Below are 27,019 nucleotides of genomic sequence, written 5' to 3'. Positions count from 1 at the left end.
AAATCGCTTTATATACTTTCTAACTTACTTGCTCGTTCAGTCATAAGGGTGTTCCTTTCTGTAGTTAGTCATCCTGGTCGCCGACCACTCAATTTGAATCTTTATTCTACGCTTGCGCACTTTCAATCTGTTCTCCAATGCGCTGTGTGTTTGTCCCATTGCGCAAAAAAACAAGCTGCTGGAAATCCAAATCGCTGTTAATCATCCTGTCTCCATTAAAATAACAAAACAAAAGTGTCCGATATAAAAATAATTATTACAGAAACTGGAACAAATTTTTACATGTATTTTAGAGGTCATTAAAAAAAATTAAAAGCGACACATATTTCCTTTATTTTTCCAATAATACCGCCCGGTAAAAGTAAAAAATAAAAAAAGAGAATATGACACCGACATAAAATGGAGCCCAAGATATTATGAAATAAGGGTGTGAAAATTATTTGAATACAACTCTTAAACCCCTTCACGACCTTGGACGTAACTACCGTATATGGTTGGAAGGTGTTCTTACATGACAGCCGAGACCCAGCTCTCATAGCCAGGAGCGGTGCCAAGTGCCCCCAGCTGTTTGACCCCCTAAATGCCATTTGGGAGAGGGAGGGGCTCACTCTCCTGTCAGATCGGTGTCCCCTGCGATGTCTTCACAAGGGCCCGATCGTTGCCATGGCAAACCGGGGTCGTCATGACTGCATCCGGGTCACAAAAACATATATAAAAGAACTATTTTTGCATTGCTTTATTCTGAGAGCTATAGCTTTTTTATTTTTTCACTGATTGAGCTGTATGGCGGACTGTTTTTGCTGGACAAGATGGCTTTGTTTTTATTTATATTCGTCTTTTTGATCGCGTTTTATTCCACTTTTTGTTCAGCCGTATGATGAAAAAGCATTGTTTTTTTGCCTCATTAATTTATTTTTTTATCCTGCGCTCTGCACTGAGCACTAAAACCGGTGTTTCCTTGTAAATCTCTGAAATAAGTGATTCAGACTGCACTCCCGATGGAAGATACCCTATGAGGCCAGATGGAGGCACTGGCCTATGATCTAGCGAAAAGAAGGAAACCACTGAACAGAGGCCAGACGGAGTCCAGAGTAATTCTGCTGCCTCATTTTAGTGAAGGAATCCCTCGGGGGTTTCATCGTAATCACTTCATTCAGAGATTTAATTTGGAACCCCAATGTAAGTGCTCAGCGTAGAGCGCAAGATAAATGTGATCCAAAATATTATGTAAAATGTTCCCAATAAGAATTTCACAAAAGTCCACAAAAAAAGCAAGTCCCCACTCAAATCCATCATCTGTTAATGGAAATATAGGGGGCTTCCACATTACTGTTAGTGTAAAGGCTCAGGAAAAGTGAAATGGCTCACCCCAAAAGAAATTTAGTAAATGTTAGTAAATTTTGCACACCCAAATCCAAATACCTTATGAGCCCTAGTGTGCCCAAACTACATTTAGCGTCCACATGTTTTGCATTTCTGTAGTGATGAGAGCCTGCTTAATTTACATGGTGTGTGTCTCCAGAAGCGCGAGCTGGGCATGATGTATGGGCACTACAACGTACTGGTCACTACAATAGCAGATTTGCAATTTTCACTCGGCAACACCCACTGCTGCTTGTTTCTGGAAAACACACATGGAGTGAAAATCATCACTACTACACCTGTAGATAAATTCCCAAAGGGGTAGAATTTCCAAAACAGGGTCATTTTAGGGGGATTCTGCTCTTCTAGCATTTAGAAACTCTGTATATGGAGACTGCAAACTGTTGTGGGAAAATCTGTGCTCCAGGAGGCAAATAGTGCTCCGTCCCTCCTGAGTCTCGCAGTTTTGCTAAGCAGTACTGTACAGCCACATAAGGGGTATTTCCACGTTCAGCAGAAATTATCTTCCAGATTTTCGCGCCATTTTTAGGGTGCTTTAACATTGCATTTGTGAGTCCTTTCGGGGCATACGTCCAAACCCCACACAAAACAGAGTTTGGACGTATGTGCCGACAGGGCCATAGACTGTAATGGTTTCAGCAGAGTGAACATGCACTCTGATGTGCATCATTTTTGGAATGTCCACCTACTGGAGGCTGACACTCAGACATAGTGTCCACCTCTGCAACGCGTGTGGCCGCAACACAATGTGAAAGCACCCTTATCTATTTCTCAGTGTGAAAATGTAAAATCTGGGGCTGAAGCTAAATTTTTGTGGTAAAAATCTATATATTTTTTCTTCACTGCCCAATGGATAAAATTCTGTGATACACCTGTGTGTGATCACTACATCCTTAGATGAATTCATTGAGAAGTGTGGTTTGTAAAATGGGGTCATTTATGGGGGTTTCTGCTGTTCTGGTACCTCAGGGGCTCTCCCAGTGGGTCAAGGCATGAGCAAACCAGAACAGTAAAATCTGCTTGGTAAAAATAGAATTATGTCCTCACCACCCAATGGCAAAACATTCTGTGAGGCACATGTGGTGTCAACATGCTCACTGTACCCCTAGATGAATTCATTGGGGGGGGGTTTAGTTTGTAAAATGTGGTTAGTTTTAGGGCATTCTGCTGTTCTGGTACCTCAGGGGCTCTGACAATGTGATGTGGCACCCTCAAACCCTTCTGAGTTTTACGCTGTGCCTCAAAAGTAATTTTTGACCACATGTGGGGTATCGGTGTACTTAGGAGCAATTGGGTAACAAATTTTAAACCTCATTTTCTCCTATTATCCATTCTGAAAATTAAAACTTTTGCCCAAAGAAACATTTTAGTAGAAAAAATGGTCATTTTCCATTTACTCAGCCTAATGTTACACATTTCTGTGAATCGCCTGAAAGTTAAAAATGCTCACTATACCCCTCAAGAAGTGTAGTTTCCAAAATGGTGTCACTTGTGGTTGTTTCTGCTGTTTTGGCATGTAAGGGACTCTTTAAATGTGACATGGCATCCGCAATCTATTCCATCCAAAACGGAGCTCCAGAATACAGTTGGTGCTCCGTTCAGGCCCTGCCATGCGCCCAAACAGTAGTTTCCCACCACATATAGGGTATCGGTGTACTCAGAAGAAATTGCACAACAAATTTTATGGTCCATTTTATACCATTTCCTTTGTGAAAATGCAAAATTTGAGGCTAAAAGAACATTTGTGTGGGAAAAAGTAGCGTTTTCATTTCTTCCTTCCACATTGCATTAATTCCTGTGAAGCACCTGAAGGGTTAATAAACATATTGTATGTAGTTTTGATCACTTTGAGGGGTTCAGTTTTTAACATGGTGTAACTTTTGGGTTTTTTCTGTCATATAGGCCCCTCAAAGTCACTTCAAATATGATGGGGTCCGTAAAAAAAAAATGTTTTTGTAAATTTTGTTGGAAAAACGAGAAATTGTTGATCAACTTTTAATCCTTCTAACTTCCTGACAACAAAAAAAAAATCTGTATAAAAAAATTGTGCTGATGTAAAGTAGACATGTGGGAAATGTTATTTATTTACTCTTTTGTGTGACATATCTCACTTGCGATTTTCCATTTTTTTGCGCTTTTGTTTTTTGTTCCCCTATTCCCAGTGTCATAATTTTTTTAATGTTTGGTCAATATGTCCGTGTGAGAACTTATTCTTTGGCGCGACGATTTGTACTTTTGAATGACACCATTCACTCAACCACATAGTGTACTGCAAAACAGGAAAAAATTCCAAGTTCAGTGAAATTGCAAAAAAAAATGCAATTCCACAATTGTTTTTTGGGTTTTTAACCACTTCGCACCAGAGTCTGATTTTGCCTTCGTGACCGGGCCAATTTTTTCAATTCTGACCACTGTCACTTTATGAAGTAATTACTCTGGAACGCTTCAACGGATTCCCCTGATTCTGAGATTGTTTTTTCGTGACATATTGTACTTCATGATAGTGGTAAAATTTCTTCGATATAACTTGCGTTTGTGAAAAAAAATTGGAAATTTGGTGAAAATTTTGCAATTTTCAAAACTTTGAATTTTCATGCCCTTAAAATCAAGAGAGATATGTCACACAAAATAGTTAATAAATAACATTTCCCACATGTCTACTTTACATCAGCACAATTTTGGAACCAAAATTTTTTTTTGTTGGGGAGCTATAAAAGTTGGGTTAAAAGTTGACCAGGGATTTCTCATTTTTCCAACAAAATTTACAAAAACGTTTTTTTTTAGGGACCACATCATATTTGAAGTCACTTTGAGGGGTCTTTATGACAGAAAATACCCAAAAGTGACACCATTCTAAAAACTGCACCCCTCAAGGTGCTCAAACCACATTCAAGAACTTTATTAACCCTTCAGGTGCTTCACAGGAATTTTTGGAATGTGGAAGAAAAAAATGAACATTTAACTTTTTTCACAAAAATGTTACTTTAGACCCAATTTTTTTTATTTTCACAGGGGTAACAGGAAAAAATGGACCCCAAATTTTTTTGTGCAATTTCTCTTGAGCGTGCTGATACCCCATATGTGAGGGAAAACCACTGTTTGGGCGCACTGCAGGGTTCGGAAGGGAAGGAGCGCCATTAGACTTTTTGAATGTAAAATTTGTCTGAATAATTAGCAGACGCCATGTTGCGTTTGGAGAGCTCCTGATGTGCCTAAACAGTGGAAACCCCCCCCACAAATGACACCATTTTGGAAACTAGACCCCTTAGGGAACTTATCTAGATGTGTGGTGAGCACCTTGAACCCCAAGGTGCTTCATAGAAGTTTATAATATTGAGCTGTAAAAATAAAATTTTCACATTTTTCCCACAAAAACGTTTTTCATCCCTTAATTTTGCATTATCATAAGGGTAATAGGATAAATTGCACCATGAAATTTGTTGTGCAATTTCTCCTGAACACGCCGATACCCCATATGTGGAGGCAAATTACTGTTTGGGCGCATGGCAGGGTTTGAGGGAAAGAGCGCCATTTGACTTTTTGAATGTAAAATTTGTTTGAATAATTAACAGATGCCATGTCGCATTTGGGGAGCCCCTAATGTGCCTAAACAGTGGAAACCCCCCACAAGTGCCACCATTTTGGAAACTAGACCCCTTAGGGAACTTATCTAGATGTGTGGTGAGCACCTTGCACCCCCAGCTGCTTCACAGAAGTTTATAATATTGAGTCGTAAAAATAAAATTTTCACATTTTTCCCACAAAAAATGTGTTTCATTCTCTAATTTTGTATTATCATAAGGGTAACAGGATAAATTGCACCATGAAATTTGTTGTACAATTTCTCCTGAGTACGCCGATACCCCATATGTGGGGGAAAACCACTGCTTTGGTGTACGGCAGGGTTCGGAAGAGAAAGGAGCGCTATGTTGGCTGGGATAGGCAGCAGACACCATGTCACATTTGAAGAGTCGCTGACATGCCGAAACAGCAGAAACCCCCACAATTGACCCCATTTTGTAAACTACACCTCTCAAGGAATTCATCTAGGGAAGTAGTGAGTATTTTTTAATTTGTAAATTTATACCATTGGGCAGTGAAAAAAGCATAATTATATTTTTACCACAAAAAAAATGTTTTACCCTCAGATTTTACATTTCCACACAGGGCAATGGGTAAAAATGGTGCCGAAATGTGTCACACAATTTCTTCTAAAAGTGGCAATACCCCATATGTGGCTGTATCGTACCACTCAGCCATACGGCGAGATCTGGGGGGGTCGGAGTGCTATTTGACAATTGGAGAACAAATTATTGTAGAATAGGCATTTGGATTTAGGAGCACAAAATTTTCTGAATTTCTTTTGGGGGGCAAGGGCCATTTCGCTTTTCCTCAGCCTTTCTGCTACCAGTAACTTGGAAGTCCCTTATATTTTTAACAGATGACGGACCTGAGTGGGGACTAGCTTTTTTTGAGGACTGAGTTGAAGCTTTTATTGGGAACATTTTACGTAACATTTATCAGGCTGAGCACTTACATTGGGGTTTCCATCTAAATTTCCAAGTGATGTAATTCAGATGAAACCCCCGCGGGATCCATTCACTATAATGAGACAGCAGAGTTACTCTGGACTCCCTCTGGCCTCTGTTTAGGGGTGTCCTTTTTTTCAGAAGTGCACAAAACTGTGGCCAACCGCACTTTTATGCACGCCTAAAACAAATGACACCGTGGGATCCCAGGCTAGACGGCGTCCACAGTGGCCTATATCTGCCTCATTACAGGGAATCTTCCGTCATGGGTTCCGGCTGAATCACGTATTTCAGAGATTTACACGGAAACTCTGGTGTAAGTGTTCAGCGCAGAGCGCAGGATAAATGTGAGCAGAGCCTTACTGCGATCTTTGGGAGACATAATAAACAAATCAGTAGCAGGTGAAGAATTGGTTTTATTTATTTTTTTACGCCGTTCCTAGTGTGATATAACTGATTAGATTACTTTATTCTTCGGGTCGGTGCGATTACAGAGATACCAGATTTATATCGGGTTTTTATGACCGACAGCTGTCACACTCTAAAAGACGCTTTTTTTTTGCAAAATCTAGTTTTTGCATCACCATATTTTGAGAGCTATAATTTTTCCATATTTCGGCCGACAGAGTCATGTGACGGCTTCTTTTTTGCGGGAGAAGTTGACATTTTTATTGGTACCATTTTTGGGTACGTGACATTTTTTGATCGCTTTCTATTCCGTTTTTTGGGAGGTAAAATTAACAAAAACAAACAATTCAGGAATTGTTTTTTGAGTTGTTTTTTTTATGCCATTTTGCGTGTGGTAAAAGTGATCAGGCAGCGTTATTCTTCGGGTCAGTACGTTTACAGCGATACTACACTTACTGTATTTTTTTATGTTTTGGCGCTTTTACACAATAAAACAATTTTATAGAAAAAAATATTTTTTTTGCATGGCTTTATTCTGAGCGCTATAACTTTTTTATTTCTCGGCTGATGGAGCTGTATGGCGGCTTTTTTTTTTGCGTAACAAGATGACGTTTTCAGCGGTACCATTTTTATTTCGATTTTGCTTTTTGATCGCATTTTTTTCCACTTTTTGGTGATATGATGAAAAAGCATATTTTTTTGCTCCGTTTTTTATTTATTTTTATTACGGTATGCACAGAAGGAGTTAATTAGTGTGACAGTTTTATAGCTCTGGTTGTTTCGGACGCGGCGATACCAAATGTGTACTTTTTTTGGTTTTGTAAAAATATACGGATTTATTGGTTTAATATTTTATTTATTTTTATTTATTTTGTGATTTTTTTTTAACAGTTTAAAAACTTTTTTTTTACATTTTTACTTAGTCCCTGTATGGGACATTAATTTTTATTTTTCTGATCACTGATCTCATGTAATGTAATAGACATGTATTACATTACATGAGATCTTCGCTGACTGTTTCACAGTCAGTCTCCTGCCTGGCTTCAGCTGCAGGCTGAGCCAGGCAGGACACCATATATGGCAGATCTGGAGGCAGTCATGTGACCTCCAGCTGCCATAGCAACCCCAGGTCCTGGAAGGTATCAGGGGTCGTCGGAGAGGTAAGGCGACCCCCTCTCCTCCTTCTATATGCCGCGATCACTGTAGATCGCGGCATATAGAACATAGCAAAGGGTTCACATCACTGGGACCTGATCCAATCTGGTCCCGATGATGTCCCCTGTCAGAGCTAACGCTCTGCACCGGAATCGCAGCGCTTGCAGGACCCTGGGGGTCCTGAGTGCTGCGAGACCACCCACCGTTTTTAAAAGTCGGCGCTGCACAGAGCCCAGCAAGCGCCGACGTTTATCTACAGTGGGCGGTTGGGAACCGGTTAATTTACCATGTTCCCTAAATGCTACAACTGACCTGGCAATATGATTCCTCAGGTCAGTACGATTAAGCAGATAAAAAAAGAACCTATACATATTTTGTATTTAAGTGGTAAAAAAAAAAATGCAAAATTTGTAAGAAAAAAAAAAGTTGCTATTTTCCGAGACCCGTAGCGTCTTTATTTTTCGGAATTTGGGGTTGAGTGATAGCTTATTTTTTGTGCACCGAGCCATCATTTTTATTAATACCATTTTGGGGTAGATACGATGTTTCCTTTGACTGTTATTGCAATGTTGCGGCTACCAAAAAACCGTAATTCTGGCTTTTCGATCTTTTTTCTTGTTGCGCCCTTTACCAATTGGATTCATTTACTTTATATTTTGATAGATTGGACATTTCTGAAAGCAGCAATACCAAACGTGTATTTTTCTTATAATATTATTTATATGATCTTATTTTGCATGGGATTAAAAGGGGGGTGATTTGAAGTTTTTTTTTTAAAGTTTTTTATCTTTTAAACTTTTTATTTTTTTACTTGCTTCAATAGAGTCCCCATTGGAGACTTAAAGCTGTGATCTTCCAATGGCCTGTGCTACACATAGCAGGACTTTAGCAGAAATCATGATCTACGAATGCAGGACATGCGCTGGCATTCATAGGAGATTTGCAAAGACATGCACGGGGGTCTTCTGCAGACCCCCAGTTGTCATGACAAAACCATCGGCGCCCCTCAATCACGACAGATAACCTGTCATGTACAAGGAAAGATGTGACAGATCAGCCAGCTGTCGTGCAGTGAAAGATGCGGACTCATGGCCGGTGGCCACATCAAATGCAGGGAGACGTCCAAGGTCGTTAAGGGCATATAAATTAAAGTTTGAAAATTGCAAAATTTTCACCTAATTTCCAATATTTTCACAAATAATCGCAAAATATATTGTTTTAAATGTACCGTTAACATGAAGTATAATATGTAAAAAAAAAAATCTCAGAATCCCTGGGATCCGTTGAAGCTTTCCAGAGTTATTACCTCAAGTGACATTGGTCAGAATTGAAAAAGCCTTAGTTACTTACCGGTAACGGGATTTTTCGGAGCCCATGACAGCACCACGTGAGAGAGAGGATCCGCCCATCAAGGTCAGGAAACCTACAGGTTAAAAAGGGCGGCCCTCTTTCCGCCTCAGTTTAGTTAACAGAGCATGAGAGTACCGCCAAGGTTAGTTATAACAAAACATAATCACATTAAGTACATTACTTTTCATCAATTTCCCACAAGGTTGCACAAAAAGAAATCAAATCTACAGGAGTGCACAACACCAGTGAAGGGAGGGAATATACTGGTGCTGTCATGGGCTCCGAAAAATCCCGTTACCGGTAAGTAACTAAGGCTTTATTCGGTCGTCCATGACAGCACCACGTGAGAGAATTCCAGAGACGAAGGAAATTAGGGAGGGACCACAGCTTGAAGCACCCTTCTCCCGAAAGTGAGATCTGCAGAGCCACCCAGATCCAATCTATAGTGCCTATAGAAAGTAGAGGGAGAAGACCAAGTGGCAGCCTTACAAATCTCCTCAATGGAAAGCCCTGTCTTCTCCGCCCAGGAGGTTGACACCGCTCTGGTAGAATGCACCCTCAATCCCTCCGGTATCTCTTTATCCCCTGAGGAGTATGCGAGGGAAATGGCCTCCTTGATCCATCTAGCGATTGTAGCCTTTGAGGCCTTACAACCCTTCCTAGCCCCCTGATAGCAAATAAATAGGGACTTATCCTTTCTAAAGCCATGTGATACTTCTAAGTACCTTAGTACGCACCTCCTAACGTCTAAAGTGTGAAGTCTCTCCTCTTTTTGATTTTTGGGCGGAAAGCAAAAAGTTGGGAGAACTATTTCCTGGGTTCTATGGAATAGAGTGGCCACTTTAGGAAGAAAGGCTGGATCAGGTTTTAATATAATCCTATCGTCCAGAATTTGCGTGAATGGAGGGCATATTGAAAGGGCCTGTAGGTCACTGACTCTCCTGGCTGAAGTTAGGGCTACTAACAGGACCGTCTTTAGGAAAATAATTTTGGGGGAGACTAAATCTAGTGGCTCAAAAGGAGGACTGGTCAAGGCATCTAAGACATAATTCAAATCCCAGGGAGACATCTTTGCTTTGGTAATGGGTCTACACCTAAAGGAAGCTTTTATAAAACGGCCTATCCAATAGTTATCTGCAATATTGGAAGAAGATAAAGCTCCCAACGCCGACACCTGTACTTTCAAGGTACTGGTAGGGAGACCTAATTCTAAGCCTCGCTGCAGAAATTCCAGAATTTTCCCAATAGGGGGCCCCTCCTCCACCTTAACTTCTGCAAAGGACAGAAACTTCCTCCAGGTCCTGGCATAAATACGGGTGGTAACAGGTTTTCTGCTAGCCAGGAGAGTATTCACTACATTTGCGGGGAATCCTTTGTTGGTCAATAACACCCTCTAAAATTCCACGCCGTCAAATGTAGACTCTGGGTTGGAGGATGGGAAAGTGGCCTTTGAGTGAGGAGGTCCGGAATAACCCAGGGATCTGATATGGACATCTTCCGGAGACAAGGGAACCACGGTCTTTTGGGCCAAAAGGGACATACGAGTATCACTCTGGCCCGGTCTGCCCTGATCTTTTTTATCACCGCTGGGAGCAGGATCATGGGAGGGAAGGCATATGCCAGAGGAAACCTCCAGGGAACCATAAAGGCGTCCACTGCCAGGGGTCCTTCTCTGGGGTCTAAGGAACAAAAATTTTCCACTTTCCGATTGGCTCTTGTTGCGAATAAGTCCACAGTCGGAAGGCCCCACATTTCTACGATTCTGGAAAATATTTGTGTATTTAGGGACCACTCTCCTTCTTTTACAGAAGTACGGCTGAGGAAATCCGCTGTGATGTTTTCCTTGCCTTTTAGATGAGTAGCCGAAAGAGAGAGACAGTGATCTTCGGCTTTCAGCAGAAGTGCGTTCGCTACCCTCATCAAGTTTCTTGAGCGGGTTCCCCCTTGGTGGTTTATGTAAGCTACCGTGACTTGATTGTCCGAGAGTACACGGACATGCTGGTCCTGAAAATATATAAGGAACTCGTTGAACGCATGCTGCACCGCCAGAAGCTCCTTAACATTTGATGACAACTGTTGCTCACTGCTTGACCAGGTTCCCTGCACTAATTTCCCTTCAAAGTGAGCTCCCCAACCTGTAGCACTTGCATCAGTGGACAAGACTGTAGTTGGACTACATTCCCAGGGAACCCCTTTAGCAAGATTGTCTTGTCGTAACCACCAACGAAGGGACCATATGGCACGAGGACCTAGCGTAAACTTACGGTCTAGATGCCCCTCTAAAGCTGCGTTATTGTACAACACATCCCACTGAAAGGCTCTTGAATGCAATTGTGACCAACGAACTGCAGGAAAAGGGGAGGTGAAGGATCCCAATAGTGACATGGCCTTACGGAGTGACATAGAAGGTTTACGTATACATTGTTCTACCAACTCCCGGATTCTATCAATTTTCTCTTCTGGAAGACAAGATAGCTGTTTCCTGGAATCTAATATGACCCCCAGATATTGTTGTACCTTGAGTGGAGATAGTCTAGATTTTTCTAAATTTAGAAACCACCCCAAACTTTTTAAGACCGACATGGTCTCCTGCAGGTGGGTCTCGCATTGAACCAACGAATTCCCCACTATCAGGAGATCATCCAGGTAAGGGATAATTAGAATGTCCCTTTCTCTTATATGGGCCATAACTTCCGCCATTACTTTAGTAAAAACCCGTGGGGCTATAGCTAAACCGAAGGGGAGTGCAGTGTATTGGAAGTGTTTAACCACCCCGTCTATTTCAATGGCCAACCTCAAGTATTTCTGGTAATCACTATGAATTGGGATATGGTAATACACATCTTTGAGATCGAGCACTACCATATAGCAGTGGGGAAAAAGTAACTTTATTACAGATTTTAAAGACTCCATTTTAAAGGTGAGTATTTTAAAGGAAATTATTCAGGGATTTCAGATTTATAATTGTCCTGAAACTTCCATCCGGTTTCGGAATCAAGAAGAGCGGGGAGTAGAAACCAAGACCCTTTTCAGCTTCCGGAACCTCAATCAGGACGTGCTTTCTTATTACGGTTTGTACTTCCGAAACGAGGGCAGCCTGGCGTTCTGGGGAAGAACTGGAGGTAACAACCATGAACCTTTTGTGAGGCAATGCTTTAAATTGAAACTTAAGACCATACTTAATCAGGCTCAAAATCCAATTACTATGAGAAATCTGTTCCCAAGCTGGGACAAAAAAAAAAAAAAAATGACAATCTCCCTCCCACCTGGGCTGATTGTGTATCCCCTGTCTTCTGCTCATTTTTTGGAGACGGACCAAAGAGTAGACCTCTACCTTTTCGACCTCTTTCATCAGACTTGTCTTGCTCCCTGAAATCTCTCTTCCGGAAAAATTTCCTCTTCCGGAACGATCTCTTAAAGGAGGGTAGAGGTACTGATGGAAACCCCTTCTTAGGGTCCCCCGCTTTCTCCAATAAGTCGTCCATGGTCTGACCAAAGAGGTATTCCCCTTCACACGGGATTGTACACAGTCTGGACTTAGTCTGTAAATCCCCTGGCCAGCTTTTAATCCACAAGGCTCGCCGAGCCGCATTTGACAGTGCTGCTGACTTTGCTGCCAACCTCACCGAGTCCACAGATGCATCAGCAAGAAAAGCTGCCGCCCCCTGAACCAGTGGAACGGAAGAAATAATGTCTTTCCTAGAAGTCCCATCCTTCAACTGACTGTCTAGCTGTTCAAGCCACACCATCAGGGCTCTGGACGTACAGGTAGCTGCTACTGTTGGTCTCAGTGCTCCCGCAGCTGTCTCCCATGCCCCTTTCAGGAATGTATCAGCCCGTCTGTCTAGGGGGTCTCTCAATGCACCCATATCATCGAACGGGAGGGAAGTTCTTTTCGCTGCTTTAGTAACAGCAACATCCAGCTTGGGTGCTTTTAACCAGGAGGAACACATAGCATCCTCAAACGGATATTTCCTTTTAAAGGATGGAGGAACACTACCCTTCTTGTCAGGCTTTCTCCACTCCTTATCAATGAGGTCTTTCACCCTTGAATTTACTGGAAAGACCCTTCTCTTCTTAAGCCCCAGACCACCAAACATAACATCCTCAGCTGACTTCTCTACCCTCGAGTCCACTATCCCCATTGTAGATCGGACGGCTTTTACTAGGGCATCGACCTCCTTCAGGGGGAAGCACTGTCTGTCTGGCTCACTATCAGAGGAAGAGAAGGCGGAGGAGGAAGCGACCGATAGCTCAGAGTCTGAACCCGGCTGGGTTTCTTGAGGAATATGCCCAGACTCTGAACCTTGCAATGCTTTGCCTATTTCTTCCCTTATTAAAGTTCTTAGGCCTAGGGAAAAATCTGGGGTCTCCTCCGATATCATTTTGCTGATACAAAGCTGACACAACCTTTTGCTATAAGAATCAGGGAGTGGACAGCTGCATAAGGCACACTCTCTGTGCTTGGACTTCGAGGAACATTTCTTGCTCTAAAAGAAAGTCATAGATAGAAAGAAGGAGGAAACATTAGTAGAACTTTCACGAAGATTCCACTCACCCCACAGAACCTTTCGGTACCGTAGAAGCAGAAGAATCCAGCATGCATGGCGAGGAATCACGCCGCACCGGACCTTCCTTCCTGCTCTTAGTGGTAGCTCTTCTAGTTGTACGACCAGACCCTAGCCGGGAATGACGCAGCGCCACTAGTTGTGAGGGCTCCCCAGAGGGCTGCTCCTGCAGCAGATGTTGTTGCCTAGGTGACAGCTCCTGTGAATCTTCCATAGCTTACAATGTAAGAATGGGCTGGGAAGCACCTCTGTATGTTACCAGACCCTTTATATACTGGCCATACCGGTACCATGTGTGGGTGTGTGGTTTTTTTTTTGTTTTTTTTTTTACCCAGGAGGGCGTTACCTGCTCCTTGGTCTTCCTCCCCAGGTCCAGGTGGGATCCAGGTGGGCTACTTGCCGCCAGGTCCTCAATCCCCCGGCGTTCAGCTGCTCGCGCCAAAAAATTCAAACGAGCCCCGCCCCTTCCGGTGACATCACAGGGCTTCCTGCCCGGCGCACCGGAAGTCGCGTCAGAAGGTCGCGCCCGTCACGTGCGCCGCCGGCACGACCCAGTTCTCCTGCAAGCGATAGAGAGGGGTGGGGGAGGGGATTGGGGGGGGGGGGGAGCCCGCTAGCGGCCCCACACCTGGCGGACATCTACCTCCCGTGAGGCGATGTCGTGCCTGCCGCAACGCTCACGGAGGCGCCCCCATGAGCCCTGCCGTGGCGTCTCCAGAGGACCGGGACGGACCGGCTCCAACCACCTGCTGTGGCCCTCTCTGGGACAGGAGTCCATCTTCTGCAGGTAAGCCTGCAAGGTCCCCCATCATGGACAGGAAACCTAAACTGAGGCGGAAAGAGAGGGCCGCCCTTTTTAACCTGTAGGTTTCCTGTCCTTGATGGGCGGATCCTCTCGCTCACGTGGTGCTGTCATGGACGACCGAATAAATTTGGCCTGGTTAGGAAAGTGAAAACTGGCTGGGTAGTGAAGGGGTTAATGCATGATGCTTAATGTATGCATGTATGAAAAAATCCAAAAATATGCCTGGTCAGATATGGGGATAGATGCCCCGGTCTTGAACTGGTAATAATAGGTATCAATAAATAGTCCTTTTCATGCTGATTTATGATGCTTTTGAATTGGGATCATATCAAAGTAACCAGGACAAACAGATAACCATACATATTCCTATCGAGCACTCCAAACAACACATTGTCCTCCGGACTTATGATATCTCCATCAGCACCTTACAAAATTGCTCTGCTCCAACCGTGGCTGTTGGAGGCAGATGTTTGCTGTGTCTCACAGCCATTATCAGCTGGGTATGAGACGGGCTCAGTTCATGAGCCTGCTCCATTCAACTGCTACTGATGTGCGTCATACATGTACAGTGTATGTGGGTAAGGGATTAAAGGTTTAATATTGCTAATATCCCAGTTAATATTCTGTAAGTAGAATGTGGAATATTCATCTTCTTTAAAATAGCAATATAAAAGACCAAGAAATCGCTTATCCCTCAGACCCTCCAGACCTTTTTATATACCTTTGCATGTGTATTATGGGACGTTTCAGTATTCTAAGCTTTAAATTATAAAACGGTTTTTACTCATGTGCAGTAGTGTTCAAAATAATAGGAGACCAATATGACTAACCAGATTAATCACTATTTTTGGTATAAATTATATTACCACATATCAAACAATTTACCAGTTGGTGCAGTAGATTCTAAGAAAACCAACAAACTCGGCATTCATGATCTGCATGTTTTGGAGTCTATGTATTTAAATAATTAATTGAAAGGGGGTGTGTTCAAAATAGCAGTGTGGAGTTCAATTAGTGAGGTCAATCATTCTGTGACGAAACAGGTGTGAATCAGGTGGACCTTATTTAAGGGTGAAGCCAGCACATGTTGTACATACATTTCTCCTTGAAAGCCTGAGAAATATGGGTCGTTCGAGACATTGTTCAGAAGAACAGCGTCCTTTGATTAAAAAGTTGATTGGAGAGGGTAAAACTTATAAAGAAGTGCAGACAATGATAGGCTGTTCATCTAAAATGATCTCCAATGCTTTAACATGGAAAGCAAAACCAGAGAGACGTGGAAGAAAATGGAAGAATACCATTCAAATGGATCAAAGAATAGCCAGAATGGCAAAGGCTCAGCCAATGATCAGCTTCAGGATGATCAAAGATAGTCTCAAGTTACCTGTGAGTACTGTGACAGTTAGAAGACACCTGTGTGAAGCTAATCTCTTAGCGAGACATCCCCTCAAAGTCCCACTGTTAAAATAAATAAATAAAATTACATGAGCTGAAGTGGATACAATTTTCCAAAGAACACATCAACTGGCCTAAAGAGAAATGGAGAAACATTTTGTGGACTGATGAAAGTAAAATTTTTTGGGGGGGGGGGTCCAAGGGCTGCAGACAATTCGTCAGATGACCCCCCAAACTCTGCATTCAAGCCACAGTTCACTCTGAAGACAGAAGCATGGTGGTGCAAGCATCATGATATGGCCATGTTTCTCTTACTATGGTGCCGAGCCCCTAAAATTGTAAAGTTCTGCGGAATATGTTGGCACTATAAAAATAATCATATTTATTTACTGTATACCAGGGATCATGCAGCAGTTTGCATATATTAAAATACTTGAAGAGGTCATGTTGCCTTACGCTGAAGAGACTATGCCCCTGAAATGGGTGTTTCAACAAGACAACAACCCTAAATACACCAGTAAACAAGCAAAATCTTGGTTTCAGTCCAACAAAGTTGAGGTTATGGAGTGGCCAGCCCAATCCCTGGACCTTAATCCGATAGACCACTTGTGGGGGGGGACATCAAAAATGCTGTTTGAGGCAAAACTAACAAATGCCAAAAAGTTGGTGTGATGTTGTCAAAGTATCCTGGGCTGGAATAACAATTGACAAGTGCCAGAAGTTGGTTGACTCTATGCAACATAGGTGTCAAGCAGTTCTAAAAAACTGTGGGTATACAACTAAATATTAGGTTAGTGAATTACAGGAATGCTAAATCCTCAAAGAGTACATATTGTGAGTTTGTGAAGATAAATGCAGACACTGCTATTTTTTAGAACAGCCCAATGTTCATTTTTTGTTATTTTCTGTAAAGTAGTTAAAAATTATATACCGTATTTTTCGGACTATAAGACGCACTTTTTTCCTCCATGGGGCGTGGGGAGTAGTGAATATTCATGCTCCTTAATAGCGGCACATAGTGTAGCCGCAGCACGGCTCCTGCTGTTGCCGGAATCGCCTGTGCCCGCTGCTAAAGGGTATGAATATTCAACCTCTTTCCACGCCCATGGGTGTGGGGAGGGGTGAATATTCATGCCCTTTAATAAGCAGGCACACTGGATAGCCCGGCAGCAGCAGGAGCCGCGCTGCGGCTACGCTGTGTGCCGGCTATTAAGGAGCATGAAGTCACTCCTCCTCGCACACACAGTCCCGGCGTGGGGAGCAGTGACTTCCGGCAGCTGATCCCTCCTTGTGAGCCACGCATGGCAGTATGCGCGGCTCACATGGCGAGATCAGTGCGGGCAGACAGGACGCAGCGCTGGTGGAGAGAAGAAAGGTGAGTAGGAGTGTTTATTTTATTTATTTTTTATGTGCAGTATGATGGGGATTAGGGGGACCATGCATACTAGGATAAGGATGAGGGGGCATACATAACAGGATAAAGATGAGGGGGCCATACATACCAGGACAACGGTGAGGGGGACATACATACCAGGACAACGGTGAGGGGGACATACATAACAGGATAAAGATGATGGGGCCATACATACCAGGATAAGGATGAGGGGTGCCATGCATACCAGGATATGGATGAGGGGTGCCATGCATACCAGGATAGGGATGAGGGGTGCCATGCATACCAGGATGGGGATTGCTGTGCCATGCATGCCAGGATAGGGATGAGGGGTGCCATGCATACCAGGATGGGGATTGCTGTGCCATGCATGCCAGGATGGGGATGAGGGGTGCCATGCATACCAGGATTGGTGATGAGGGGTGCCATTCATACCAGTATAAGGATGAGGGGTTCCATGCATACCAGGATAAGGATGAGGGGTTCCATGCATACCAGGTTGGAGGGATGCCAGGCATACCAGGATGGAGATGGGGACCACATATAAAAGGAAGGGGGGGCATATATACCAGGATGGGGGATATTGTCAGAATTGGGGGGACATTACACCTATACCAGTGTCAGCAGCAGGGCTGTGGAGTCGGAGTCTTGGAGTCGGAGTTAGTTTTGGTTGGAGTCGGTAGAAATGTACCGACTCCAGCTTTAAAAAAAAATGTATTAATATTTCATAATTGAACTTTCATATGAATTTTATAAATATTACTAAAATATATACTGTATGTTCTATCAAACTATGAACAACAGTGATAAGCAGTTCTGCTGGAGATAGAGACATTTCTTACTTCTTGTGTGTCACTGTTCTCCACTGCCCTTATCTAATCTTATACTTGGTTAACCTCATGCTGCCCCAACCCCCCTACTTACAATGTATGAAACAAAGTGAAAATGTGTTGTAAATTCTTAGTAGTAAAGCTCCTCCTCTAGACTAGATGTTTACTAGGTGTGCGTCTTCCAAGCATCTCACAGCTGCTACTCAGAAGAGGAAGACTGTAAGAAGTATTATCCTTTCAACAAACTTTGCATCAGTTAACTGAGTACATGAGGAATAACAGTATTACTGACCACTATATATCAGTTGTACGACCTGGCAATAATTTTGTACAATTGTTTTTAGGAAAAACAATTGTCATTTGGATTGTGAATGCAGAATTAAAAACCTGAGAATGTCAAAGAAGCGTCACATTAAATCAGCTGTATTTGAACATTTCACCATCACTCAAGACAGAAAACATTATGTCTGTCAGTGTATGACAAATGATCCAGACGAAAACAAATGCTGTGAAGCCAAGATCAGTGCATATTCAGGCAAAGATAAAAATGCTCCTACCAGAGGTTCTAATCTAAAGAGACATTTACAGCGCGTTCATCCAGAAGTACTGAAAGCAGTGGATGAGAAAGACTGCATCCAAACCAATGAACCAGTGCCCAGCTCTTCCAGCCAAACAAAGGAGCAGAGAACTTTGCAGCCATCAGTTGCAAGATATTCTGTCAGTGACAAAGTTACTGTGACAATGACAGTAGATACATTTAAAAAACAGATCATAGAGCTTGTGGAAAAGGATAGTGTGCCTATTTCATTATTTTCACGACCAGCTTTTATGTGTCTGAATGGGGAAATGGCCCGCAAGCTTGGTGTTTCTCTGGAGAGAGAGAGAATATTAGAAAATTTGTAATCGAAGAAGCTTTTAAACAAAAGGAAGAACTTAAAAAAACTCTCAAGGGACACTTTCTGCCTGCACACATCACAGAGTGAACTATTTTGCCATCAATGTCCGATTTGTTTGTGACAAAAATGAAATAGTTACCAAGACATTGGCAGTAAAAGACACCAAAGCTCATCACACCAGTGAGTTTCTCCAGGTCTTGGTGGAAAAGGTTCTGCAAGACTATGAACTTAAAAAAGAGCAAGTTCTTTCTGTCGTAACTGACAATGCTTCAAATATGATAAGTATTATTAAGCTAATGAATGAGAGTAATGATGGTGACCAGCAGCTAGAAGAACATTCTGGGTCCACAGACACAGAAATGTTTGAAATAGAGGAACACAGTATTGTAACTGAGGAGCAAACTGAAGTTGCTTCAGATGAACAGCAACATGATAGTTTATATGATCTTGTTGAAACTGTGTCAATACGTTCTTTCATTCATCACATGCGCTGTGTTGTGCATACGCTACAGCTGGCTATAAGAGACAGTCTGCAAGAAGGACATGCTGCTGCACTGATTGGCAAGGTGAGAAAATTGGCTACTGTTGCCAGAACTCCTAAAGTTGACTCAATTTTGAAGAGACGTGCTGGAAAAGGGGCAATTATTGATCAAGCCACACGATGGGGCAGTACTTACTTAATGATTCAGCGCTTGGTTGAACTGAAAACCTTTCTTGTAGACATGGCTAACACTCAACTGACGCTAAATGAAAGTCAGTGGAATCAGGTGACTGTGCTGGAAAAATTGCTAGAGCACCCATTTACAGTGACTAAAAAATTACAAGCAGAGGACTTAACTCCAAGTATTTTCTTAAAGGAGTGGAAGAACCTGATGTTTCGCCTGTCCCAAAGAGGAGGGTTAATTGCAAGTGGCATTGCTACATCAATGAAACGAGAGAGGAGCTACTATTACAAAATAACATTCTTTTGGCAGCTGTTTATGTAGACCCAATGCATCGGATTCTTCTTGATGATCAACAGCTAACTAAAGGAAAAGAAGCTCTGTTTGAAATAGCAGTAAGGATGAAAGGGTTGCAGAACAGTCAGGAGGAACAAGAAGAATTTGGTCGTCCTGCCACATCTTCACCCTCATCATCAACTGATGAAGAATTTAATTTCTAAAAATATTTGGATCACAAGGACCGTGCAAAGCGTTCCCGCATAGAAGAAGAGTCATCCCCATCAAAGAACACAGCCAGTACATTTCAGCAGAATTTTTCATGTGCACTAAAAGAAATTGAGAAATTTGACCGTTCATCAAAAATAACAGTGCAACAAGCGATTCCTCTGTATCCTGACATTGTCAGAGATGTTGCCCGAGTGGTTACTGCTTTGCCACCAACCCAAGTTAGTGTAGAGAGGTTGTTCTCTGCTCTCAAAATAATTAGATCAGATTTGAGGGCATCCATGAAGGAGGATCTGACAGAGGCAATACTTTTTCTGAGGACAAATTTATAGATTTCTTCTTATTAACTGCATAACAGTGTTAATTGCATATTTACTTACAAGAGTTTAGAAAAGTTTATAAAAGTTATTTGCTATATTCTAATTGTATTCTAATAAATATAGTTTTTGCTCTAAGTGGTCTGATTACTTATATGATGGTGAGAAACTGAATAAGCACGATGTTAATATTTTACAACAGTAAATTTATTGTTACGAATTGGCCATTTATGAAGGAGTCGGAGCCGGAACCTGATAAAATCCAGGAGTTGGAGTCGCAATTGTGGCTTACCGACTCCACAGCCCTGGTCAGCAGAAGACCCCCTCCCCCTTAAAAGTGCATCATGAACAGATTTTTTGCTTACATTTTTTTTTTATATTTTCCTCCTCTAAAACCTAGGCACGTCTTATAGTCCGAAAAATACGGTACATTTCTCTTCATGTTTTGAATTAGAAAACAGTGTGCAATGTTCCCAATGCATAGAAATAAAATCTAGTATAAAGATTTAATGCTTAGCTCATGTTTTTGAACACTCTGCTATTATTTTGAAGAATACTGTATTGCTGTGGTTTCAAAGAAATGTAAAGTTGTGGTCTATGCTTTTTAGTAAAAGCCTTAATAACACAATTAATAACACTACATGACAATACTCAGTGATCGGAAGTCTGGGTTTATCACATTATATTGTTTTATAGAACTGTTACACATGATCAATATTATATTAAAATGATATTATACAATAATAAAAAAATACATTTTATTCCCGGCAGGTGATTATATCAGAAGCCCAAAGAGACATGCGAGATCTTCTGATTTTGAGTTATTTGATCATGATATCACAGAAGTTGCATTTGAAAAGCAAGTCAGTATCCCAGATCTACCATCAGCCCTTCAGAGCGAAGATTTATCATCTGACCCTTTTCAACAGCTCCTGTCTCCTGATTCATTACAGAAAAATAAAAAAAACAGAAAGGATGTTAAACATGAAAGATCTCCCAAAGAGGAGAATCCATGTTTACATGGTGGAAAGTATTATGAAGATACGTTAAATCATGTTAAACCTGAGAAAAGTCACACAAAAGCAAAGGAATTTGCATGTTCAGAATGTGGGAAATGTTTTACGACTAAATCAAAACTTGTTATACATGAGAGATATCACAAAGTGGGGAAGCCGTATTCATGTTCTACATGTGGAGCGTGTTTTAGCCGTTATTGGAATCTTAATAGACATGAAAGATGTCACACAGGAGTGAAGCCATTTTTATGTTTAGAATGTAGGAAAGGTTTTACGACTAAGTCAAAACTTGTTATACATGAGAGAATTCACAAGGTGGAGAAGCCTTATTCATGTTCTACATGTGGAGCATATTTTAGGGATTACTGGAAATTCATTACACATGAGAGAACTCACACAGGGGTGAAGCCATTTTCATGTTCAGAATGTGAGAAATGTTTTACACGGAAGGCAGATCTTGTAATTCATCAGAGAATTCACACAGGGGAGAAGCCATTCTTGTGCACAGAATGTGGGAAATGTTTTTGTCAGAAAGCACATCTTATTAAGCATCTGAGATGTCACACAGGAGAGAAGCCGTATTCATGCTCAGAATGTGGGACATGTTTTACAACTAATTCCCAACTTGTTAGACACGAGAGAATTCACAAGGAGAAGCCTTATTCATGTTCTACATGTGGAGCCAATTTTAACAATTTTTCTAATCTCATCAGACATGAGGGAAGTCATGCAGGGGTGAAGCCATTTTCATGTTCAGAATGTGGAAAATGTTTTACACGGAAGTCAGTTCTTGTAACTCATCAGAGAATTCACACAGGGGAGAAGCCGTATCCATGCCCAGAATGTGGGAAATGTTTTACTCGGAAAACATACCTTGTTAAGCATCTGAGATGGCACACAGGAGAGAAGCCATATCCATGCCCAGAATGTGGGGAATGTTTTACTCTGAAATCACATGTTGTTGCCCATCAAAAATCTCATACTGGGGAGAAACCTTGTTCTTGTTTGATATGTGGGAAATATTTTAAAGGGAAGTCAGATCTTGTTATCCATCAGCAATTGACACATAGTATAAGGTGCTCTGATGAACAGAATTTGGGAAGTGTTTTTGCCAAAAATCATGTTGTGCTAAGTCACACTGACGAGAAGCCATTTTCAGACTTAGAAATCAGCAAATGCATTTCTAGGGAATCAAATCTTGTTGACCATGACTACATTTAAACATGGGACACGCCATATTCATGTCCTTAATGTGGTAAATGTTTTATAGCTGGTTCAATACTTCGTACAGGAGATGAGCAATTTGATTCAGTGCGACTCAAATTCTTGTTGAATTTTTAGGAATATGCTCAACCTGGTCAGGTCAAACAATCTGCGATTCACTTCACTTGAATAGTTAAAGATCGCCACTGCCATTTTATGCATTGTAGAAGATTATAGTCGTCAGAAAATATGACATGACTTAGGGTGTTTCTGTGTTGTCTTCCACATAATGACCCTCAGGTATCACATCACATGCCCAGCTAGTCAGGAGGAGCAGTAATAGCCTGTATAAAAGCAGAAGTAGAGAATGCAGTAGCCATGTTGTGGTGAATCTGTATAGTGAGAAGATGATAAAGCTTAGCCATAGAGATAGAAAGAGAAAGTCATAAACCTGTAAACAAATTCTACAGGGAGGGTGTGTTCTAGCACTCATGCATAAGGAGGCAAAAACAACTTTTAAACCTTGTCACTTACAAAGTGTAAATGTTAAAAAGTGCTGATTTTATTGCACATCAGTTATATTTGTTTTCTTTGACATGTATGGCTTACTACCACTTGTTTTTGGAAATACGTTGCATGTCTTGGTCGGTACTCTTTGGAAAGGGGAAATTTTGTTATAAAAATTCAAAAAAGAAAAAAAAAAAACATTTACCTATGAGACTGCCTCCCAAAGTGTGTGTTCACAAAATAATAAAATTGACTTGAAATTTTCATTTACTGGAGTCTGTGGGTAACAAATAATGGGTTAAATTACTTCACCCCCTACAAGATAGAAGATAAGGTTAATGTGCAGTAAAACATTAATTAAAACACAATTAAGTCCACATATAATGTAATAAATGCAAAAAAAGTGTATTTCTATGTAGCAATTATAATTATTAAGGGCAGGGAAGCATTTTTTGTTAAATTCACGTAAATCAAATTGCAAATTGGTTGAATAAGGGTATGTGGCTATGATCAGGAAATGCTGCGGATTTGAAGCTGCTTTAGTATGCAATGTGAAACCCGCAGCGGCCAGATGTTACATAGCATCTGGATTGCATAGTGGATGGTATTTCTAGAAATCATGTCCACTATGCGTGTCTGTGCATCTGCGAATCACCCACGGAAACTGCGGCGCTTTTTTCAGACCCACATGTCAATTTCTCGTGCGGGTTAGCATGTGGACATTCCCCATAGACTTAACATTAATGAGGAAAGTCCGCATGTGAAAAAAAAAAAAAAAATTGCGGCTGCTCATTTGCATAATGAGGCCGGAAGTTGTACGGCTATTCTGCAGCGTCGGGGCCGCAGCGACTTCTCTTCGTGGGCACATACCCTTAGTCTCAATTTTATTTTGCAGCCGCTTGAGTTGACCATTTCAAGTAAGAGACATTTTGGAAATAAGTACAATCTCAATAAGAAGGTCTTGAAAGGATGGGCCATATGCCAAGTTCAGATGGTGCTAAAAGGGGGCATATGGCCCATCCTTTCAAAACCTTCCAATTTAGATTGTGTTATTCCCGAAGTGTATCGCATTTGAGGTGGGATTGGGTTATTTAATTCTCTACGAGTAAGTTTCTTTCATAGTTGCTGCTGGTCCCAATATGTTCTCAAAATATGTGGGCAAAACCACTAGATATTTAAGTCATATGTAAAACTCGGTACTCGGTCCCCAGCCGCCACCATTTTTCCTGTTGTGCCTTCCCCTCCTTCCACCAGCACGTGTCCCATAACATCACCTGTGCCTAACCAATGCAGTTACTGGGAAGGTCCACTTAACCACCAACACGTGGACAAGTGCTTGTGGCTAGTCAACTGTCATCAGGTGGCCCTCGCTCCAAATTTTAAGAGGGTAACCAGGCGTCCCTCGCTACAAATTCTTACACAGTCATAAGTCAGCCCTCTTTCAAAAGGGTAAACAGGCAGCCCTCGCTCAAGCTTTTTACACGGTTATCTGACGGCCATCGCTCCAAATATTTAGAGGGTAAACAAGCGGCCTTTGCTCAAAATTCCTTTGCAGGGATACCCACTTTCTTTTTCCTATTAATACGGGAAAGTTTGCAAGCACATATTGTATACCTAATTTAAAATATGCAAGGCTTCTGGAAAGAGGCCAGGGTTGTTGGCGAGGTGAAACTGTCTTCTGCGGGAGTACAACAAACCCGCTCATCCACGAAACCTAGCTTCCTGCCCCACTTAGCAGGTGGGTGAGGGACACCACTCTTGAAACCACAACAGTGCGAACAGGTGGTCAGTTGGATGGCAGATAATGCTTCCGATATGTTTCCCAGCACCACACTGTCTACCACACAGTCTAGTCTCACTAGCCAAAAGTCTGGACCACATAATCCTCACCCTGATCGTATCCTCCTTCCTCCCACCATGACGAGTCCCAGGAGACAAGGGATCCCACAATCCGACATTCCAAGTAGTTCTTTACATTTCCATTTATTGATTCTGGCCTCACCCTTCACGTTTCGAAAGGGACATGAGGAGATCGTGTGTAGCGATTCCCAAATATTTGAGCAGCCACAGTCCGAGGAAGATGGTGGGGAATGGCAAGAGGTGTCTCAAGAGGTGCATGATGATGACACACAGTTGCCAACAGGTGATGTTGTTATGTCAGCATTTCAGGAGGACAAGAGTGAGGAAGTTGAAAATGAGGTGATGGACAATGAAGTCACTGACCCAACCTGGGAAGGTGCCATGCATAGCGAGGACAGCAGCGCGGAGGGGGAGGTATCCGCAGCACCGCAATAGGCAAGAAGAGGCAGTGGGGTTCCCAGAGGGAGAAGGCGAGCAACTGTTAGCCAGAGCCCCCAGACTTGGCAAGTTCCCAGGCCAAGGGTTAGGTGTTCCTTTTTTTCTGTTGCCATTCCCATGCACCCCTTCCCACACAAAAAAATGGTTCAGGTTTTTTTTTTTTTCCTTGTTCTCCTCCTCATCCCCCATATCAACATGGTTATCCTGCTTCCCTCACTCCAACTTTTTCGAGGGCCCTTGCTCCAAATTTTTAGAGGGTAAACAGGCGGCCTTTGCTCAAAATCTTTAATGGGAAGGTGCCGGGATTTTTAATTTTGTAATAATTATTGATTATATATAATCTAAATTAAATGTGCAACTTCATTAGTTTTTTATTTATTCATTTTTACATTAGCCACTGGGGGCTTTCATTTTCATTTGGGGTGTGTAAGAGTCTAAGCAGGACTCTTACACACCTCATTTACGGCAGCCATGGGCATAAGAGTCTGTGGTCAGAGGGGCTGTCCAGATCGCAGCTGTGCAAGGAGATTATGGCCATCTTTGTGGAGCCCGCAGTGTAAGCTGCGAGCTGCACTTTCCCTTTGCCATCGCCCTCACTGCCAGACACAGCACTGCATGGGAGCGTGGAAGGTGAGTAGAAGCGTTTTTTTTTTTTTTTGGACTTTGCATTGAATATATGGGGGCCATATTCCATATAACAGGATAGGGGGGACATATGCCCAGGATGGGGCCATATACCCAGGATATTGACCATGTTCCATATACCCAGGATATTGACCATGTTCCGTAATACCCAAGATGGGGACCATATACCCAGGATAGGCACCGTATTCCAGGATGGGAGGGGGGGGCCCATATACCAGGACACTATATGTGGCCATTATACTGTGGGTCACTACATGGGGCCATTGTACAGAGGGTTCGGTGACTCTTGATGACTGATGTAGTTACTGACATCACTGCTCATCACAGCCGCCAGGTTTCGTGGAGCGCATTGGAACCCAGAGTGGCTGCTGCTACAGCCTACTGAGCGTCGTTCTCTGAACAAGGCTCCATAGCCTTTAGATGTTGGATTCGGGTATCGTGTGAACGCCATGGATCACGTAGGACCTGCATGGGTTTTTTTTTTTCTCAAAAATAAATTGGTGAACCAGGGAAAGTGTTGGGGAGTCTTTATTCAAATAAAATATATTTTTCTGTGTATTTTTTTTCATTAGTGGGTTAGTAATCAGGGTTTCTGATAGATGCCTTTCCATTACTAACACCAGGGCTTGAAGCCAGATGTGATTTTTGACAATTCACAGCTGTCATCAACCCCAACTATCATTACCCCGATTACAACCACACCAGGGCAGTCAGGAAGAGGAGGGCAAAGCGCCATAATTGGCATATCTAATGTGATGCGCCAGTTCTGGGGCGGCTGTGATCTGCTATTTTTAGGCTGCAAAGGGCCCATAAACCAGGGACCTTTCCGGCCTGATAATATAAGCCCACAGCTGTCTGCTTTACCTTGCCTGGTTACCAAAAGTAGTGGGGAATTTATTTATTATTCATTTATTTATTAGGGTAAACACCCTTTAGTGCCTCATGAAAGGCACTAAAGGGTGCAAGTTTATGTGTAGGGGAGTTGTGAAATTATATAGCTACTGGATGTTTATTCTATTACACCACTGCTCCCTTAGAAGTGGACAGAGCAGGGTTACACATTTGTAAGGGAGTAGTGGTGTAATGTGTGACTCCACTCCGTCCACTTTTTGAGTAGTTATATAGTGGACGGAGCGGGGTCACACATTACACCAT

General features: G+C 42.2%; 1 protein-coding gene across 1 annotated transcript in view; it reads left to right on the top strand.

Annotated features, from left to right (window-relative positions):
- LOC141270634 (uncharacterized) overlaps positions 1 to 23,275 on the top strand; it is a 111,987-nt gene extending 88,712 nt beyond the window's left edge. Inside the window, exon 7 of the mRNA XM_073680711.1 lies at positions 20,967 to 23,275. Within this exon, the coding sequence (XP_073536812.1) occupies positions 20,967 to 22,432 (1,466 nt within the window). The 3' untranslated portion in view covers positions 22,433 to 23,275. The remainder of the gene's footprint in view (positions 1 to 20,966) is intronic.
- The last annotated feature ends 3,744 nt before the right edge of the window (positions 23,276 to 27,019 follow it).

The sequence above is a fragment of the Phyllobates terribilis genome, unplaced genomic scaffold, assembly GCF_046119375.1.
Source record: "Phyllobates terribilis strain yellow unplaced genomic scaffold, ASM4611937v1 Scaffold_5__5_contigs__length_657084704, whole genome shotgun sequence".
Classification (NCBI taxonomy): domain Eukaryota; kingdom Metazoa; phylum Chordata; class Amphibia; order Anura; family Dendrobatidae; genus Phyllobates; species Phyllobates terribilis.
Note: the sequence above shows the minus strand (reverse complement) of the source record. Positions and strands in the feature narration are given on the sequence as shown.